This window comes from Tympanuchus pallidicinctus, unplaced genomic scaffold (assembly GCF_026119805.1).
Source record: "Tympanuchus pallidicinctus isolate F22 unplaced genomic scaffold, pur_lepc_1.0 scaffold19, whole genome shotgun sequence".
Lineage (NCBI taxonomy): Eukaryota > Metazoa > Chordata > Aves > Galliformes > Phasianidae > Tympanuchus > Tympanuchus pallidicinctus.
This window is the reverse complement of record NW_026294710.1, coordinates 15,920,254-15,940,320: the sequence shown is the minus strand read 5'-3', so window position 1 is coordinate 15,940,320 and position 20,067 is coordinate 15,920,254. Positions and strand designations below refer to the sequence as shown.

Genomic DNA, 20,067 nt, shown 5'->3' with positions numbered 1-20,067 from the left:
GCTCTGCGATAAAAACGAAAGATCATTTCATAAAACCAAACTCTTACAAACTTGTTGACAAATGTCCGACCTTCAAAGATGTACTGGAACTTGTGCTGCTGGAGGCTGGCGCTCATGGCTTCCTCGATGGCACTGATGTCCTTATTGAGCCGGACAACAAGGGGGTCATAGTCCATGCTCTCCACGTTGGCAACAATGGCATAGTTCCCTTGTTTAGCCAATGGGATCAGGTAGTGGAAGCAATGAACTCTGCAAGACAGAAGAGAGTGTTACAGCACAACAATGCCAACATTAAAATATCAATGGGTGTTACTCAGAAGTGGTTCTAGGCAGAAAAAAACATGATAGTAGGATGCTTATTTTCATGGAGAGAAATGCTAGCAATCTGTACCTTCAAGTCCTCTAAAGGCTGTGCAGATTCCAGAGAAGAGAGTGAAAGCCTATCAACAAAAACACGACTCAAGAGCCAAATGATTTGGACAAAGAAGAGCATGTCTGCACTGCTTGTTCTGTTTTTGGTTTCTCAGCCAGGACTGGAAAAAATGAGGATAACTGAAGGGACCATTCCCTTAGGAGCAAAACATCCCTCATGGGATGCCCGGTCTGGATGCCAGCTGCAAAGGTGCCTACTGCCAGCACACCAAGCAGCTCTGGGAGGCTTGGAGGATGTACGGACATTCCAGTGCCCATTTTCCCTTGCTCTAATGTGAAGATCTAAGAGATTTTTATTTTATTTTTTTTAAATCTCATTACCAGTCCATGGAGGCCTTCAAAGTTTCCAATGGTTAGATAATTATCTCATCTTTTTTGTCAAGCATTAGCCAGTTCCCCAGCAGAATCATAGAACTGTTTGAGTTGGAAAGGACCCTTAAAGATCATCTACTCCAATTCCTCTGCAATGAACAGGGATATCTACATCCCAGTCAGGCTCTGATGAAGACTATCTCTGTAACACCTCTGCAGTGGTTAAGGCTGCCAAGGAGGGCAGTTGTTCCTTTTATTTCTCCCTCCAAACACCAGCATGTTTGTGGTGACCTTGACATGGCTCTGTGGTTAGGTCTTCTGAAAAGCACTGCTGATTACACTGTGGAAAAATGACATATATAAGGATACTGCAGTGATACAGAGAGGCTAGAGAGCATAGTTAAGCTCTCTTGAACATACATCTTTTATTTTTGGAATAATAAAAACCAATGGAACAAAAAAGCCCCAAGCGAATTACTTATCATGACAATGTATTAAATACATTAGAGGTAAAAGTGCTTCCTCACAATTTTCCTTCTAAAGTTCAAGCAAGTAAAAAGCAATTTTAAGAAATGAGTGGCTACATCTGCATTAAATGCATCTGTCTCTTGACCTATCTTGAGAGGTGAATACAAAGGATCCTCTATTAACAGATACGACCTACACCATCACTCTGAAATGCCAAGTGCCTTTTAACCAGGTTCTCCATTTTCAAACATGTTGGTTCTGCAGCACCTCAATACTGATGCTCCAATGATACTCCTTGCATGTACTGTTAGCCCCTTATAACTGGAAAAAATGAGTAAGCCAGGAGGCATTCAGTGGTAATTTGAAGGCCGAGATTGCATCTTCCCAAACATTTAATACGATTGCAACTTCTTTCCAGTTTGCCAGACATGTTGATCTGCTGGCAACATGCCTTACCATCATCTTTTCCATCAAAGGAAAAAGTCCTGTGCACTCACATTTTGTTCTGCAAAAATCTGCAATTAGGTCATTTCTCTTGAACTCATAGTGGAAAATGCTATGATCAGCAAAGTCAATAGCAAAACTCCTTTGACTTTTGTAATTCTTGGGTTTCACCCACATCACTCAATGGGGATGGGGTCACAATTTTGGTTGGACTCTTCTCAATTTCATCCATCAGGGAATCATAGCCGAATTGCAGCCTGGCTGAAATACCCCTTGCATTAAAAGTGTATCTCAGGTTCAGCACACTGAGACATAAAATTCATGCCAGACTGGCTGGCTCAAAAAGCACTGGGTTGGGATGGGGTGGGAGTTGTAGTACATGCCCCATCCCTGGAGACATTCAAGGTCAGGCTGGACTGGGCTCCAAGCACCTGACCAAGCTGTAGATGCCCCTGTTCACTGCAAAGGAATTGGAGTAGATGACTTTTAAAGGTTGCTTCCAATTCCAACAAGTCTATGATTCTCTAAGTTGTGATGAGTAAGTTCTGGCTTCTGTGTACCAGTCCTCATGGAAAATGTCCTTGAGATGGCCATCGCATGCAAGTTCAATCTAGGCCAACCTCCAGAGTAAAAATATACCTATCATTTAGCACCTGCTCCTATATAATGTTGTATTGGTGTTTTTTTAAATAGTATAACATGGTAACAGATTAAATAATCTGAAATTTCATGGTTATTTGTGACTAAGGAATCATAGAATCACTTGAGTTGGTAGGGACTCTTAAAGGTCTCCTAGTCCAACTTCCCTGCAAAGGGACACCTACAGCTCAGTCAGATTGCTCAGAGCCTGGTCCAGCCTGTCCTGTAATGCCTCCATGGTTGAGGCATCCACCACCTCCCTGGGCAACCCCAAAAGAAATGGTTAATGATTTGGATGTGCCAACAGTTTCATTTGAGGAAGGAGATGTAAACCCAAGGTGCAGGGTCTCAGGGACCATAGTCCTCGGGTCATGCTCTGATAGTTGTAGAGGAGAATCTAAACCCAGGCTTGTGCCAATCAGCATCTGACAAAGCTGTAACAAATGGGGGGTCCCTAAGGAGAAAACCAAGGGGATCACTGCAAAGTCTCAACCCCTCTTTCGCTGTCTGTAGCAGTGAAAATTGTCCTGCATTATATTTGCACCTATTTCTGCTTAACCAAAGTGTGATGGAAAATCCGAAACCCATTCAGGCTGGTGCCTATATCATGAGTCTGGGTTAGGCCAGGCATCACCTTACATTACACTGCAGCTGGAAAGCTGCTCCATTTCCATATTTTAACAATCTTTTCTTCAAGTCCCAACTCATCTGTGATGCCTGCAATCAAGTGGGCAGCAGATGATGGATAGCAGGTTGAAGGGCTGCTGACAATAAGTGATGTGTATTTTTTTAAAGCTACATACTGACTTCATGAGAGCTCTGTCAACATACATGAAGACAAAATATGGCTCAGGATATGCCACAGAAGAACAAATGGCCCATCAAGTCTCATTGCCTGTCTATGACATCCACTTATATTTGATGCTTCAGAAAAAAATGAAGCAGTGAAAATGCACCTGGCCAATGCATGAGGGACAAATGCTTTCCCAGCCCCAGAGTGGACAGCTGGCAGCCTGAAGAAAGGGATTTGCTGTTTTCATCTTTGCATGTGTAGTCAGAGACATCACAAAACTCTCCAGCCCTTTAAAAGTTCCAGCTGGTGCTTACCTTATATTCCCCAGATTCTCTCACTATTTGAAAAAAAAAAAGCAGTAAGAAAAGCTTTTATTTGCAATCCAAAGCGCAATGGCTAATAAATATGCAGACACCTGTTAGGCTTTAAAAACACTGTGCAATTATCTATGGACAAAGCCTGCAAAAAACTTTTTTTCCTAGTTTCTGACACAAGATACAGACCCTCTTACAAAGCCCCAGTGCTGGTATCTTGCCTCTGCCCCACATTTGGCCACCCATAGTTATGGGACCTGGCATTTCTGGATACATCATAGAATCACAGAATGGCCTGGGTTGAAAGGGACCACAATGATCATCCAGTTTCAATCCTCTCTGCTGTGTGCAGGGTTGCCAACCACCAGACCAGGCTGCCCAGAGCCACATCCAGCCTGGCCTTGAATGCATTTGGGAATGGGGCATGCACAACCTCCTTGGGCAACCTGTTCCAATTTGTCACTACCCTCTGTGAGAAAAATGTCCCCCTAATATCTAACCTAAACCTCCCCTGTCTCAATTTAAAACCATTCCCCCTTTCTATAGTGTTCTATCACTATCAACACACATAAACAGCTGTTCCCCCTCCTGTGTATATGCTCCCTTCAAGTCCTGGAAGGCCACAATGAGGTTTCCCCAGAGTCTTCTCTTCTCCAAGCTAAACAAACTCAGTTCCCTCAACCTTTCTTCACAGGAAGGCGGGCACATAAACCATTCATATGCCATAATATGACCTCTGGACACAGTTTTGACCTGCAGCTTTCTGAGCTCAGTACAACCCCCAAATTCTGGGCTTTTACCTGACTTCCAAATGTAGAACCAGCAGGCAGCGGTCAGCCATCTCTTGGAAAGACCTGGCCAGCTCATTGAGGGTTTGCAGGATCTGTTCGGATGCAGGAAGGTTTTCCATGCTGGCATGGCTGTCCTGGCCAGGAGACATAGCTAGCAAAAAAAAAAAAGAATAAATCAGTGATATATTTCATCGATACCACTTGGCTTTAGCAACTATAGCACATTGACTGCTTCCACCCTAAGCGTGTGTGCTCTCTTCTATCTTTGGCTGAGCAATGAAATCTATGATTTGGGAATGTAAGAAGCAACAAACTGCTCCTGTGATTGGTTTAAACTCCAGAATGAATCTTATGGGTTTCATCAACCACCAGAATACATCTGCTTGGGAAGATACTGCTCTGTGAAAAGTGTTTCTGCAAAATCCAGGAATGTTTATCTTGCTTTGCTTGGAGTGAGGGAGGAGCTGCTCTGGGGCCATGGCACCAGTAAGAAAGTTGACCCTTTTTGGTCACGATAGACTTCCTTATGTAATCACAAGTGAACCCAATCTGCAGAAATCATGGAGAGCAGAGACGTTTTCATCATTTATTTCTTACCATCCCACTGCGAGCCAGCAAAAAACTACTATTTCTGCTTCATGGGCAACAAACTCAGAAAAGAAGAGTTGTGGGTACTGGCCATGGCCATAGTTGTGAGATCGCTGTCCTGTATATATCATCCTGTGGGTCTAACTCATTTAATTTCGTCTGTATCACTCACACCAAGAGCTCTTCAAAACACAGTTATCAAATATTCTGCCCTAATTAGAGGAAGCAAATTCCAAATATCTGAGTTCTAGCTCTCATTCAAGCAGCACTTTAGCAATGACTTCGTGCATAGGGTGAGTAGCAGTGTTTGAAATTATGCAGACCTGTTTAGGCACCTTGCATCTGAATTAAACAGTGTGATGGGAAGGGATGTCTTGGGCCATCAAGTCCATCACATCCCACAGCCTTGGGTAGATAATAGTATGCCATACTGAAGTCATTCAGCTTTCTACCCTCCTTACTTCCCTGAACTACTCCTTCAAAGCCTCACTTCTCCAACACTGATTTTAGAGGTTAGGATCTAATTTCCAGCCTACGCTTATTCACTGATGTTTTATATTTAGTTCTTCATATGCCATCATTATTCTTTGCCTGATGGAGGTTTCCATCATTGGTATTTATCTCCTGCTGCAGTACAAGAAACTCATTGAGGAGTGGGAATTTCCATCCCCTCTTCATCCTAGGAGCAACTCTGCACCCCTTCCAGGCTCAATTACGTTTTTGAGCACAGCTAACCAGAGCTGTGTGCTGTATTTCAGCTCTCATTGCTGCCACAATGGGACCAGAGCTTTCCCATCTCTCCAGGGAATATTCTTTTTTGCTCTTTTGCTTCGATATCTGCTTTCTTTTTATGGTTGTTTCACATTTTCAGCTCATATTTGTTCCGTGGTCAACCTGAATAATGAAGGTGTGCTATGTGCTGGTGCTAAGAATTGGCTTGTTTTCTTGTCTTCTCTTGCCTTCCCTAATGTTTAGTACATGACAAACACTCAGCCAGACACCAACGCAGCGCAGTACAGAAAGGATTTGTACATTGCTAAGGAACTGTTGACAACAAACTTTAATTGTGATGGAGACTGATCAGATAAATGTCTCTTGCCACTCTTTGTACAGCCAGAGACTTTCTTTGAAAGAAGAACCTACGTGGAGCTTTGGATTTGCTTGTAAAATTCAATACAACTTCAGATCCAGTCTGAAAAGCAAAGACAAAATGAGGAGTCAAAAGTCCCAATGTATTTTGTCTGAAACAGTGCTATACGTATAAGACAGATTTGTACAACTAAAGGAGTGTGACAAAGCAAAAGGAAAAGACTGCACACAGCAAAGCACCAAACTGTGCATCTTATTTTACTGTGAATGACTACAGAGAAAACCATGCAAGGAAAAGGCCATGTTAAATACAGATCCAGGAAGCAGCCTCCTTCAGCAGCTCCTCCAATCACAGCAATATGGATGAAGTTTAATTTTAACAAACCTTTCAGCTACGACATTTGTTTCCCTAGAGGGTGGCGGGGCTTTTGGATCATGCAGATTCAGGTCTGCAGAATGGGGGAAAAAAATCCATTTTTAGTCATATAACTCTAAATACTGACAAGTTTCTATTGGTGCTGCTCCTGGAGATGGACTTGCTGTTACAGCACAGGAATGTTGCTGCAGTCTCAGGTTTGATTGCGCCAACTCGCTCCAGCAGTGGAGATGGATGGATCCATCACCTGAAATGCAAGAGTCAGCTAATTTCTGCAGCGGAGAAATATTATGCACATTTTTCTGCTCTCTATAATTCATTTACAGCAATTTAAGTGAAGTGGTAATTGTATTTGTCAGTGGAGATAAGAGCAGGAGAAAGACGGGGGCAATCTGTGCTTTATTTAAAGCCTGAGTGCTTAAATTCCTCTGAGTGTTCACTGTCCCCGGAGTGAGAACTTCTGAGTGTTCCACATCCAGAAGGTGGGAAGTTCTTCTGAGTATCCCATGTTCCCAGGGTGGGAAGTTTCTGGGTGTTCCACATCCCCAGGGTGAAAAGCTATGGGTGTTCCATGTCCTGAAGTGGGGAAGTTCTTCTGGGTCTTCCATGTTCCAGGGTGGGAAGTTCTTGGTGTTCCATGTCCTAAAGGTGGGAAGTTCTGGGTGTTTTATATCCCCAAGGTGGAAAGTTCTATTGGGTCTTCCATGTCCCCAGGGTGGGAAGTTCTGGGTGTTGTGCATCCCCAAGGTGGGAAGTTCTCCTGGGTGTTCTGTGTCCCCAGGGTGAGAAGTTGTGGGTGTTCCATGTCCACAAGGTGGGGAGTTCCAGGTATTCCATGTCCCCAGGGTGGGGAATTCTTCTGTTTGTGTTCTGTGTCCCCAGGTTGGGAAGGAAGACCGAGTGCTGGCTTAGGAAGGTACATCCACTTCTCAAGTGATATGAAGGCCCTGAAGTATACTGTCACTTTTTGAGATCAAAAGACTTCCAGAGCCCTCCACTTGTCCTTTCTTCTTCCTCAGGCATCCAGAATGGATTGTCTCAGTGCTGAGTCAACCAAGGAGAAAATCCTATTTCTTAAAGCCTTGTTCAGGAGACGTGAACCCGCAGAAGGAGTAAGATAATCACAGCCTAAAGGGGTATTGAACAAAAGCATATTTTGGAACTTTTGTTTTGGAGACGGGCAGTTCTTTGGGCAGACACCAAGTGATGGGTGATCCCCCATAGTCATTCAAGCCACCAGAACACTCTCAGCTTTCCACTTAAAGGGCAGAGGGAGGCATCTCAAACTGAAATGCTGGAAAAGCAACACCACAGATCCACAGTCATACACATCTTCTTCTCCTCCTCCTTTATAAGTACCTTGGCCTGTTTACACCAAGTCAAACAATGAGCCCTTCTAGCCAATAAAAAACACAAAACGGTTGGGTAAGCAGCAGCCAACAACTTGCTCCTTAGTCCCTTATCATCCTGCAGCCTCAACAGATGAATTTCAGTTGTCCTGAGTCGTCTTCCTGTGCTGCTGGATAACAATTACAGCTTTGTTTGGAATTTCTTTTAGCTCGCTGCAAGCACAGCCAAGATATCTCACTCTGAGGAGAGGGAACATTTCATTCCAGCAAACATGAGAAAAATAAACTTAACACGCTAGTTGTCACCCATGATTTCAATCATTTTGCAATTCAATGGGACGCTGGTGTCTCTTGACAGATTGTGCCTTGTAAATCAATGGATGTAAATTACCAGACCTCTGGAATATTAAACAAAACCTGCAGCATTGCCCATAAACAAACCTCTGTATCCAATCAAGGTCTACAATAGTGCGTCCTGCTTGAGCAGAGAGACTGTTAACAGATTTGAATGATTTAAGAGTGCAAGGAGAAAAATCAATCTAAGGTTACTTGCCTCTGCTTTGGCTCCGGTGCAACCTGAGCCTGAGAAATAAACCTGCAACATGTTCACACTTTACATATAGCACTATTATGCCACTGCCTTGCAGAGGGAAAAGGAAAGGTTCACAGAAAAATTTTACAACTCTGTTGGAAGAAAAACTCAGAGACATGTTCTGAAACCCTTACTGTGTCCCAGAAGTAATATTAGGGATCAGCTTGCACCTTTTCGATCTTTAATTTCTTACTCCCTTCCTCTCTGGAAAAGGAAATCCCAAAATAATCATTAGTACACACATGCAAAAGGAAATTGCTATTGGTTCAGTGCTGGACCATGCCTTTGGAGACTTGGGGTTAACCCCTATCTCTGCTGGTGACTTTTTGGAGCTCTTGGCATACCACTTTCTCTCTCCATGCTTCGGTTTGCAGTGGGTAAAACCTGGGGTGTTTTTTTGTATCAATAAAAGCAGGATCTAAGGTCTCCTCATCTCCTGTTCTTGCAGCCTTTTGAATCACAGAGTCAATAAAGGTGGAAAGACCATTACGACCATCTAGTCCAACCATCAGCCCACGTCTGTGATCACTGTAGAGCTTGGACATGGTGTAGATTCACCCTCTAGACTCACTGCCACATCTGCCCTTCTTTTGAACGCCTCCAGGACAGTGACTCCACCACCTCCCTGAGCAGCCTGTTTCAATGCTTCACTACTTTTTCTGAAAAGCTTTTCCTAATATCCAACATGAACCTCCCCTGGTGCATCTTGAGGCCATTCTCTCTCACCCCATCGCTGTCATCTGGGAGAAGAGACTGACTTCCACCTTGCTACAACATCCTTTCAGGCAGTTGTAGGGAGCAATAAAGTCTCCCCTGGGCCTCCTCTTTTCCAGACTAAAATGCCTTCAGCCATCCAAAAGTAGTGGAAATCACTGGGATATCACCTCTGCACAGCTGCATGGAGATGGCTGCATTCTACCCTGGCAGCAGGAGATTTGCTGGAGATGAAAAGCCTTAAGTAACTACAGAGAACCAGACAAAGCAAGTCAACTCAAATGTTTTTCTTTCTGTGGGAATAACTACCAGGACCCTGCTCTCAAGCCACTTTTCTCTTTGTGGTTACACATCTTTCCTTCTAATCTGATTTCCTATTGCTCTTGAGATGCTGTCTCAATCTAATTTAGAGTATAAGCTCCCCAAGGAGCAAGGGTCTTCTCTTTTCATCCTTTTGCAAAGTGCTCTGCACACCTGTGGTGCTCGAGAAATAATGGAAAACAACAACTATATGCAACCCATATGGCCACTTGGACTGGTTTCTGGCTTCAGGAGTATTATTTGTAGCTCTAAGGCATACATCACTCACTGCCTGCCTCTAAACGCGACTGTTTGGGGATCTCAGAGCTGCAGCTCTGCAGGAAAGTAATGGAATGAGACATAAAATCTGGAACTGGATTTTGATTTTTTTTCCCAAGCTCATGAGATTTATTTCAAAGGTACAGGAACCTGTCGATTTATCTGTAAAAAAACAGATTTTGGCTTTGACATCCTTTCCCTTACTTCTCAAGCGTGTCTGAACCTCTGGGCCTCTCAGATATGGATAACTACTGAAGATATTTACGTAGTTATTGATGCATTATTCCTTCTGACATAAATTGTGTTCTGTGTAAGTTTTAAGTAGAATCATACAATCACTCAGGTTGGAAAGACCACTCAGATCATCCAGTCCGTCAACCCGTGACTGTGACTGATTGAGACCATGTCCCTCAGTGTAACATTTACCTTTTTCTTGCAAACCACCAGGAACCAATGTTGGGCAGGATTAAATCTTGTGCCCAACTCTTGAGCTTACAGATGAGCCAGTGAGCAGAAGTGAGGACAGCCTGCACCTACATAAGATACACCACTGAGTCTCTCCTACACTGGATCCAACTCTTCTCTTCTAAAAAACAAGTAACCTTGAGGTGAGAAAAGTTCTGATACTGAGAACATCTCTACTACATGCAGGTGGGATGAGTATGCAGCTGAAAGTATCGATTGATAGCGAAACACTGGGAAGAACAGGGATTCTTGTTAAAGCAAAGCAAATACCAAGAAAGGACAAGCTTTAATAGGTGAGGACCTTTCAAACAACAGATGTGAGGGTGGAATTTTCTAAGTACTCAGAACTAGCCTGGCTCACCATTTACTGTGACCGTCAGAAAATTGCTCATCGATGTTGAAGTGGAAAAGCTATGTCAACACTTCAAGGTGAAGGCAGGACTTGGACTCAACGATTCTTGTTGGTCCCTTCCAACTTGGGATATATTATGATTCTATAGTATGACTTTTACATAGTTAGAGTTTTGCTATGAATGAATCCGGTTCTTTAGCAGAGGCAACTGTGATCATATGCAAAGAATCATACGTATTATGGTTCAACTGGATGATCTCAGTTGTCTTTTCCAACCTTAAAGATTCTATGACTCTATACTGGAAGATCCTTAAGGAGGGGATTTTCTCTTGCCAATCTTCTCAAGAATGGAGAAGGAAACAGAACTTAAATGCAAAATCTGAAAAAAAAAAAGACAAAACTTGAGAGTATCCTTCCATGCCTCTGTCCTACAAGCCATGGTAAAATTCAAGTGCAGGAGATGGGACAAAGTAACTGTGATGGAAAAAAAGCACTGTGTCCTCATTTACGATGAGTGCTGATAAGCAAGCTGGGCTGCAGCCCCCATCAGTTCAGTAAACACTAATGATGAGGAGAGCACAGACTGTCACTGGTGATAAAGAACAGGCTAAACACTCTATTAGTTTTTCATTTTACGAATTAATGTTTTTTATGGTGTGTGTACACTCGCTAGTTAATGAATTGTCTCGTTAGAGCTGTCTGCAGAGCTCCTCTCTGCCTCTGCTGGCAGACATAAATTTCAATGAGGAAATTAGCACTTTAAAAAAGGCAATAACTCCTCTAAAACTGGTTTGTTTTCCATTAGTTTCTGCAAACACGCGGCTTCAAGAAAGGGATTATCATGGAAAAAAGTCCATGTCCCCTGAGCTAGGGGGGCAGGACAAAAATTGTGGTGGGAGGGTCTACCTCCACTGTACAATAACCTCCTGGAAAGGTCTGGTTGCTGAACACTTTTCTTGAAATATGTGGCATTCAAGTCTGGAAAGGGCTTAGGAATTAGGTGGTAGGGAAGGGAAGGGAAGGGAAGGGAAGGGAAGGGAAGGGAAGGGAAGGGAAGGGAAGGGAAGGGAAGGGAAGGGAAGGGAAGGGAAGGGAAGGGAAGGGAAGGGAAGGGAAGGGAAGGGAAGGGAAGGGAAGGGAAGGGAAGGGAAGGGAAGGGAAGGGAAGGGAAGGGAAGGGAAAAAAGACTTTTCATTTAAAATATCTAAAAAGGGTGTGTGGTTTTTTGTTTTGTTTTGTTTTGTTTTTCCCCTTAAGGAAGCATGATTGTGTAAATGCAGCTTAAAGCAAGAGAGCTATCTCATCTGAAGACTCTGAATATGTAGAGATCTCCTTCAACAGGTCAGGGATTGCTGTTCCAGAACTATTCAGATATAAAAACTATGTGAAATTTTTCTGTTTTCAGTACCTTATAACAGAACTTTCTCCTTCCTCTCCCCCTCTTTTGGGGCAAACTCTATTATGAGAGAAGCAAACTTGATTTAGAAACTTGTGTCAAGGTACAATGGAGCCACAAATTTACCTGAAAACGAATTTCTTTCCTAATTAAAGTCAGCAAGAGCACTGCCACAGGCTTCAAATGGGAGACCTTTTAAAAACTGTCCAAAGCTGTGAATGAATGAGTGGAATCAAAACACAAAACTTCAAGATCAGCTGCTTAGCAAAAGGTCCTCAGAGCTGATGATTTCCTCTCAAATGTTAATAAAGAATGCTTTGCAGCACTCAGAATACACATAATGTACATATCACCAAATTAACAACATTTCAGCAGTGTCTGACTCCTACCATGGCAGCTCAGCTATCAACTCAGTGGTGAGCATGGGCAGAAAAGCCAAGCATTGTGAAAACTGCAGAAACATTTGCAGGAACATGTGAAGCGAAGCAGGGGGGAACTTCAGGCATTTATGCACTGACTTAACGTGTGCTTCACCCCAGACCATTATTAGGATATGCCTTTCATAAACCAAAATGTTTGATTTCTGTGACAACTGAAAGAATAAGACAGATGGGTGATGGCCACCTGGGTTAGTAATAAAAAACAACCAATGAAGAGTTATCAACCTGCACATAGGGCTATATCAGAACTAGAGAAGAAAAATCAGTGATTTCTGTTAGGACACTTAAAACGAACCATAATTAAGCCCTGAAATAAGAACAGAGGGATCAAGATGGCACTGGCACAGGTTGCCCAGAGAGGCAGTGGATGCCCCATCCATGGAGATGTTCAAGGTCAGCCTGGAGCAGGCACTGAGCAACCTGACTGAGATGTAGGTGTCCCTGTTCACTGCAGAAGAGTTGACTAAGTGGCCTTTTAGTGTCCCTTCCCACTCAAACGATTTTATGGTTCTATTTTTCGCTTCTACCCTTGCTTTGCAAAACAACTTATTACTGAAGGAACAGCTTGATCAGGTGCTCAGAGCCACATCCGGCCTGACCCTCATAGTCTGACTTCTCCACCATTCCTGGTTATTTAAGAGTTATATTCTGCAAGACCCATGTGAGTAAAGCCAGAGGTTAGATCAGAGCAATCCTATTACATGCCCTCTGTAGCTACTGTGCAGAACAACTCACTGGTGATGTCAACGGTTGACTACGCCGCTTTCTAGTCCATCCACCTAATTTTGGAAATGATTTTGCCCCAGCCCTATTGGAAGCTGTCATCTCTTAACTCATCAAGGAGGAACAGGTGGATTTACTGCTGTTAACCTTTGTCGCCCACGAGTCATTCGCTTTGGAAGAGATAAACACAACCTAATGCATCAACCAACTGGTGTGGACAGCAGGCTCTTCGGAGTTATTTCCACAAAAACCCTGATTTCCTGGTATTACTCATGAGGGATCCTCATTTTAAAATGGTTTGAAAGCACTGCTAATTGGGTCACTTATTTACATGACAATCCCCTGCGTTTAAGGCTGGTGGGTGGGAGGAAAGAATGCTGGAAGAAGAGTAATTAGTGTAATCATGAGGGTAAGCTAAGTGCTGACCCAAGGCACCAGATCAATACTGGGACTGCATCCTGGTGGTGTGCTTATTGTCTGAGATAAAGAACAGTGAATGTTGAGCATCGAGGTCAGAAAAACAACGTCTCATTTTCTAACCATTAAATATTTGATGTAAAGCACGGAGGCTGGAGAAAGGAGTAACCACTAATCCATATAGACAGCTTCTCTGCAGACATTCAAAGGCACTGAAAGGCACTGGGAAATGACTTTGTCAACAAACCAAGAGCTCTTAGCTGGCTGACGACTGTGTCATTTTATTCCCTAGCAAAGCAGACCCATATCTGAACTATGAAAATTTATAGTCAAAATCATAAACCAAACCAAAATAATTTCTTAATGCTCAGGCCTTACAAAAACAGCTGTTTTGTCTTCATGAGGCCACCAGTTCCCTACTGGTTTGGAAGGTTAAACTTACCACTTTGCTGTCCCAAACAAACTTTCATTGGCTTTGTTCCTCCAGAAGCCAGCTCCACTAAGATAGTACCAGCTGGACTCTTGTCTCCTACCTGCACTGCTCTGCTCAGCTCTTGTTCAGCTTCAGGTGGTGTTAGGAGGCACAACTTTGCTTTTGGATCCAAGACAATTCTGCTGAATTGACACTCAGAGGGAAAAAAAATAAATCCCACTTTCATTTGTTAAGTCAATCCATTGAAGCTTGAGGCTCTAAGTGAAAACACATCTCTGAGCATTGCTGATGGCTCTTGGAGTCATTGATACAACAACAAACACAGTTCTGCTTTTGGATCCAAGACAATTCTGCTGAATTGGCACTTGGAGAGGAAAAAAAAATCCCATTTTGATATTCTAATTCAATGCATTGAAGCCCAAGGCTCTCTAAGAGAAAACACATTTCTGAGCATTGCTGATGGCTCTTAGAGTAATCAATACAAGGCTTACATATGTAGAATGTCAGGATATTGCCAGACATATAATATTTCCTCTCTGGACATCTTCTGAAAGGCCTCTGTACTCTGACACTGTTCCCTCCAATCACCTTTTACCACTCAGTAGAGAGTAACTGTGGATGCTGAACCTAAGCTCTAAATACTATCTAAGAGTTTCCAGTCTGTTTAAAGCATCTTTCCATAAGTTTAGGCACATTCGTAGCTCCTACTAAAGCTACAAATTGTGATTAATTTGGTGATCAGATATGGTTTGGTTTGGACTTAACAGATCTTCATTCTGCTGTGCTTCAGGATGGTAAAGCTTTCGTGTTCTTGCTCATGGTCCCAGCTAGGGAAACCCATGACTCAAGACTTGTCTCTTAACTAAATACCAGCCCCAGATATGTTATAGTCAATGATGGGATTTGCAGTAGTGGGAAAATGGCACTGGTCATCACTGCAACATTCAAAAGACATCAGACAAGGACCAGGATCAGCTCTGTGACTGACTAGATATGTAGATGTTATGGCCAAAAAGATCTATTCCTATCAGCTTCCTCAGACCTTCCTTCAAACCAAATATCTCCAACTAACACCAGTCTGAACCAGCTGTGCCCAGCAATGCTAACACGCTCAGCCCCGAAGAAGGACTTGACATTTTCAGGATTAGCCATATTCATGGAACTTGAGATCGGCTCATGGTATGGGCAGAGTGAACTTGTGTGTAAAACACCTCATATGCACAAAATAAGTTAACTTGATCAAACAGGCTGGATGGCAGAGATGGGGAGAGATCCCACCAGGATGCTGACATCTCCCTTCATCCATCATCTCCTTCTCCACCTTCAGCACAGCTGAGATGGAAAAAAACCAAGTTATTTTATGGAGGTCCAGAGCAACTGAGAAGGGGAACTGATCCCCTTTTCAGTACCTTCAGAGCTGCACTGACTGTCCAGGTAGAGGAACAGGAAAAAATGGAATTGGAAAATGAGACCGCTTAAGAAGCGAAATGGGAAAGCTGTCATTTAGACTAAGTTATACTGCAGCAACTGGAATTCATCAAATGATACAAGCACGCATGATTTATCTTTTAAAGTTAATGGCAGATGTTTTACATTTGGAAGAAATTTGTGGCTTTTTCTGTTTTAGCAATGCAGTTTCTTTGAAATAATAACGCAGCAGCATTCAATTCTCCTGCGTGGGGTCAGGTATGTGCAGATCATCTTTAATCTGGCTTTTAAATAAGCCTCTCTATTAATAGATCTCTACAAAAAAGTTCCCCGTGAGCAATCAATACGGCAAGATGCCTTACAAGCTCGGTGACAGAAAAAAAATAAGCTCCAACTGGAGAGAAATACAGCCACATTTAAGAGCTGAATTCAGTTCATTAGAAACACCAGGGTTAAACACAAAGACCTGCCCGGGTTCACCACTGTGGTGTGGTCTGACTGCAAAATGAAAGACATCAATTTTACCACCGCGTCGGCCCTGATTTTCATTTGTGCCGAGACCCCTTTACACCACTCTGTCAGTGGAAAGGGGCCTTAAAGTGACTATAAATTACAGCTCTTTTACTCTGGCAGAGTGGTATAAAAGCGCTCCGCCATCCATTTCCAAAGGCATCACTTTCTCAAGTGTTGTGGGATGCTTTCTATTAGCCATCAAAGCCTATTTCACTATGAGGAGACCCACAGAGCCAGGCAATGGGGAGGCTGACCCACAGGTGCAAAGTGGTCCAGGATAGTCTTGATTCTATAATGGCCTTCACTAACAGTTTCAAAGTATTTCAGGATCTACGGCTGGAAAAGGCAATGCAAATGCTTGGTATTATCATTGCTAAGAGCAAGCCAATGACAGAAACCTGCAGTATTTGGCAAAAAGCTGTTCTATAAGCCATTTTTCCTCCCCTTCTTGCTTTTGGATGAAGTGGTAGCTCACCAGAACTGCTGCATGTCTGGAGGGTGAAGTGCTGCCCATCCACAGAAGAAATGGCAATGGTGTCTTCTCTATATTGCCCTGCGATTTTGGGGTGAAAGCACCCCTGAATGGAAGGAAACAACTGGCTTTTAAAGAACTGGGAATAAAGAAGTGACGAGGCTGAAGGTCTTTTTAGGTACTTCAAAAGTACCAAACTCCGTCCTTGCCAACCTAACCATAATCTGTAAAATGGGGAGGGAGAACCATAGATCCATATCCTTCCAGTTAGAAGGGTGTCCAAATGCTCAATTTGACAAGAGACTGTGATATTTTCATATTTATCATTAAAATGACATGCACTTGTATTAATCAAATGCAGTAATTAGCTCCATGCCTAATGCAAATTGTCCTTAGGTTTTCCATGTTTCTTGCCTAACACTGGGTTCTTCCCTTCCAGATAGGAAGGTCAAAGCATTGAACATCAAGAGCTTTGACAACAAAGCAATCATTGGCTTAGATTTGGTTTTAAAACAGTATGTTTTGAGTCCCTCATACTTTTGCTTTCTGCTAAGAAAACGGATAAACGTACATGTATGTGTGTGATTCTCATATATAGCAAGATTCTCACTTAACAGTATAAATCTAGGACCTTGGATGCCACAAAAAGCAACAAGCACCATACAATAAAAGCATTCAGGCTTTTGCTTTTCTTTTTTCTATTTCTACCTTGATTTCAGCGTTCTCCTCATCAAGCTTTTCTTCCTGTGGTGCTCCTTGATGGACCTCCCTACTCTGAACATGGAGTTCCACAATCCGTTACTAAAGAGAATTTCCATCTGTGGACAAGGATGTGATAGGAGAGATGTCTTTCTTGGGACTACTTCTAGAGTCCTGACAAAACTGTTAAGGTACTAAAATTGTATTAAAAATATTCCTCATTAAGGATCAGAAACGGAAAACATACCCAGAAACAGAACATGATATAATGAACAACCTTGAGTTGACAACTCTTTGATGCAAGAGTATCTACTTCTTTATAAGCATAAGCCAATACAAGGGCAACTTCTCCATAAGCATATGCCAATACAAGGGCAACAACTTCCAACAAGCCATGGAGAGAGAAAGGCAATCTGGTTTTAAAATAAATAAATAAATAAAACAGGCAGATCAGTTCATCAGAGAATATACTTAAAAATAAGAGAAGCCATCAGTATTAAAACAAAGATTTTTCTAACACTTTTATCAGCTAACAAAACTAGTTTTATGTTTTATGAGAGCTCAGTGAAGAAGTCAAAAGGATAGTTGCAACTCACTCAGCTAATGGCTAATCTTTCATCTTCCTACCTACACGTAGCACGCAACCATCTTAGAGATGGAAAGATGGCCCCGTTTTCTTCATCATGCGCAATAATTAATTCTTTGTAAAATATCCAGAGGACTTCTGAAAGTTGAACCTCTGACAAGAGGATTAGTGCTTTTTGTATCTGCCCATGGCAAGGCTGAGAAGCAGAAGAAGTGGGGAGGAAACCCTGCTTCCATTTTCATGTATAACTCATTCAAAACGTACATGACTTCCTCAATTAATTTATCCACTTCCAGCAACTTTAATCCTTAAATGGTTATTGTTAAAAAAGAAGTTTGTATTCCCTCAAAAGACAAGAGAAAAAGAAAATTACTTTGTCATATCTGACTGGTTCAGAAAATATAAAATCCAATTCTGTAGCACTGTAGATAAGGGAAGAGCTATGGAAGATCCATCAGCTTAGCAAACACTAAATAATGAAGAATGCAGAGACTGCCCAGCATGATAAAACACTCTATTAGTGAGACTGTTTTTAAATGAGTGATAATTGTGGCACATCCACAGGAAAATGTTATTGAATTTTTATCTATGGAAAGGAGCTTTTTGCCAGCCAAACTGAAAAGCCACCAACATACATTCCCTTGTTCAGGATTCTCCAAAACACTTCCTATACCCGACCAGCTCTGCCTTGTGGTTTGTGAACATTGACAGCTATGTCCACAAATGGCCCATTTACAGCCAAGGAAGCTTTTCTGGGAAAGCTACCCACTTTTTGTGAGGAAGGAAAATGGGGCCACTACCACCACTTGTCGGTGGTTATTTTTTCTGGCAATGACCCCAAAACTCTGGACCCAGCCATTCTCTAAGGCCTTTGGCGATGCTCTGAGTGGTACTTCATCTCACATGACTGGGACAGAAAGGTGCCTGCAGAGACCCAAAACCTGAACCTGTGCTCTTTCTGACACTTTCCCACCACTGAGAAGCAAAGGGAATTTCTCCAAACGTTGGGAAAATAAGTTACCCTATAAAGTGAAGCACAGACACCATAGAAAACAGGATCAAACCATGACTGCAGTTAAGATGCATCCTGAGTCGTTTCAACATGACAGATAGTGTTACTTTCACTGTTACTCAACAGCAATTGTGCTTGTAATTTACTGGTTGCTTTTGAACATTGAGCTGAGGTCAGCTCAGTATCCAAATCAAATTGGTTCCCCGTGCTTTTTCAGCAATGCTTTTATTGAATCACCATGAGGTCCAACTATTCTGTTGGCCCAACATAAGGTGAGGATATAAGATAAAACCCCACTGTTGCTACCAGCATCATTACTGTTCTTGTTCAAGCATGATCACTTCAACACAACATCTTGTCAAGGAGAAAAACAAGGAGAAGGAAGAGTTGCTCCAAGGATTATAACAACTGCCATCTGTCCAAAGTCAGCTACCAAAAAACAGAGCTGGGCGACTAATGGCCCGTCCACTCGGGTATAATGAGCCATAGGTTCCAGTTGCACTGCACTGCAAGACTTGGGTTTCATCTGGGCATGTCTGAAAATCAAAGTTACTGATGCCAAAATGATAAAGCTGGCTCTACTTCTGGCAAGCTGAGCTTGAATTGGACGGGCTTCAGTGCGTGGCAGAAACCCTCTTTATTTAGCTTTACTTTTGGTTAGGTTATTTCCTTTTCCTCCCACTCTTCCCTCTCATTCTTATTTATTCACTGCGTCTTGCAGCAATCAGATGCTCAGAAATTCAGATGATCAAACAGCACAGAAGAGAGTAACTCGTGTGACAGATGAGTGTTACGTTATTAACACCGCATGAACCTTTGAAACAATAGGCAGTTCTCCTTTTTCCTCCTCCCACACTTGTGTTGCTCTTCTCCTCCAGACGAGGTGGGATGGAAAGAAAAATCTCATCTCATTTTAACTCTGTTCTTTATTCTTTGTATGCTTCCCCAAAAGAATCACAACCCTCTGTAGATCACTGCAGCTTGCTGGGTTTGTAAATACGTCTGACTTATCCCACCACCTCTGCCCCATGGCATCACTTTTTACTTCTCCCATACAGATTGCAATCTATGTTCCATTTATGAGAAATACTCCACCAGGTTTCATTTGTAACCATGAGGTCAATAGCCTCTATCATTTCCTAACCCTGCTCCTTCTTCCTCTTGTTTCAGATACTCCTGGCATTTGTGTACAGACATTTCAGCGTGTTGGTATGAAGTTATTACAAAGCAAGATGAATTTTTATTGTCAGGAGGATGCTGCTAAGTAAAATATTACACTTTGTACTTTTATTTTTATTCACTGCTGTGCGTAACATCCTCTTGGAAGCTTGAAAGTCATTCTCATGCCCTTTTATGTTTGGAAACATTGATTTTTTTAAATTTTTTTTTTAAATTCGAGTTTCTACCAGAACCGAAATTATGAATGATGGTTTTATTTCTGACAGCCCCAACTCCTCAGCCCCAACAACTCCTCAGGTTATAAATTTCTGGGAAACTCAGCTATTGAATTTTAATAGTATTTCTGATTCTTTTTTTTTTATAAATAATCTTTTAAATACACATTGTGAGAGCACAGCAGTTCTTCGTCTCACTCAGGTATCCAAAACACACAGTATGGCTTATAGAAATAGTAAAACCAATCACTTTATTT

General features: G+C 42.3%; 1 protein-coding gene across 1 annotated transcript in view; it reads right to left on the bottom strand.

Annotated features, from left to right (window-relative positions):
* Positions 1-20,067, bottom strand: part of EXOC4 (exocyst complex component 4) — a 399,307-nt gene that overhangs the window by 30,180 nt on the left and 349,060 nt on the right. The window contains exons 15-16 of the mRNA XM_052680722.1: positions 4,203-4,344; positions 71-249 (exon numbers count right to left, since the gene is read on the bottom strand). Of these exons, the coding sequence (XP_052536682.1) occupies positions 71-249; positions 4,203-4,344 (321 nt within the window). The remainder of the gene's footprint in view (positions 1-70; positions 250-4,202; positions 4,345-20,067) is intronic.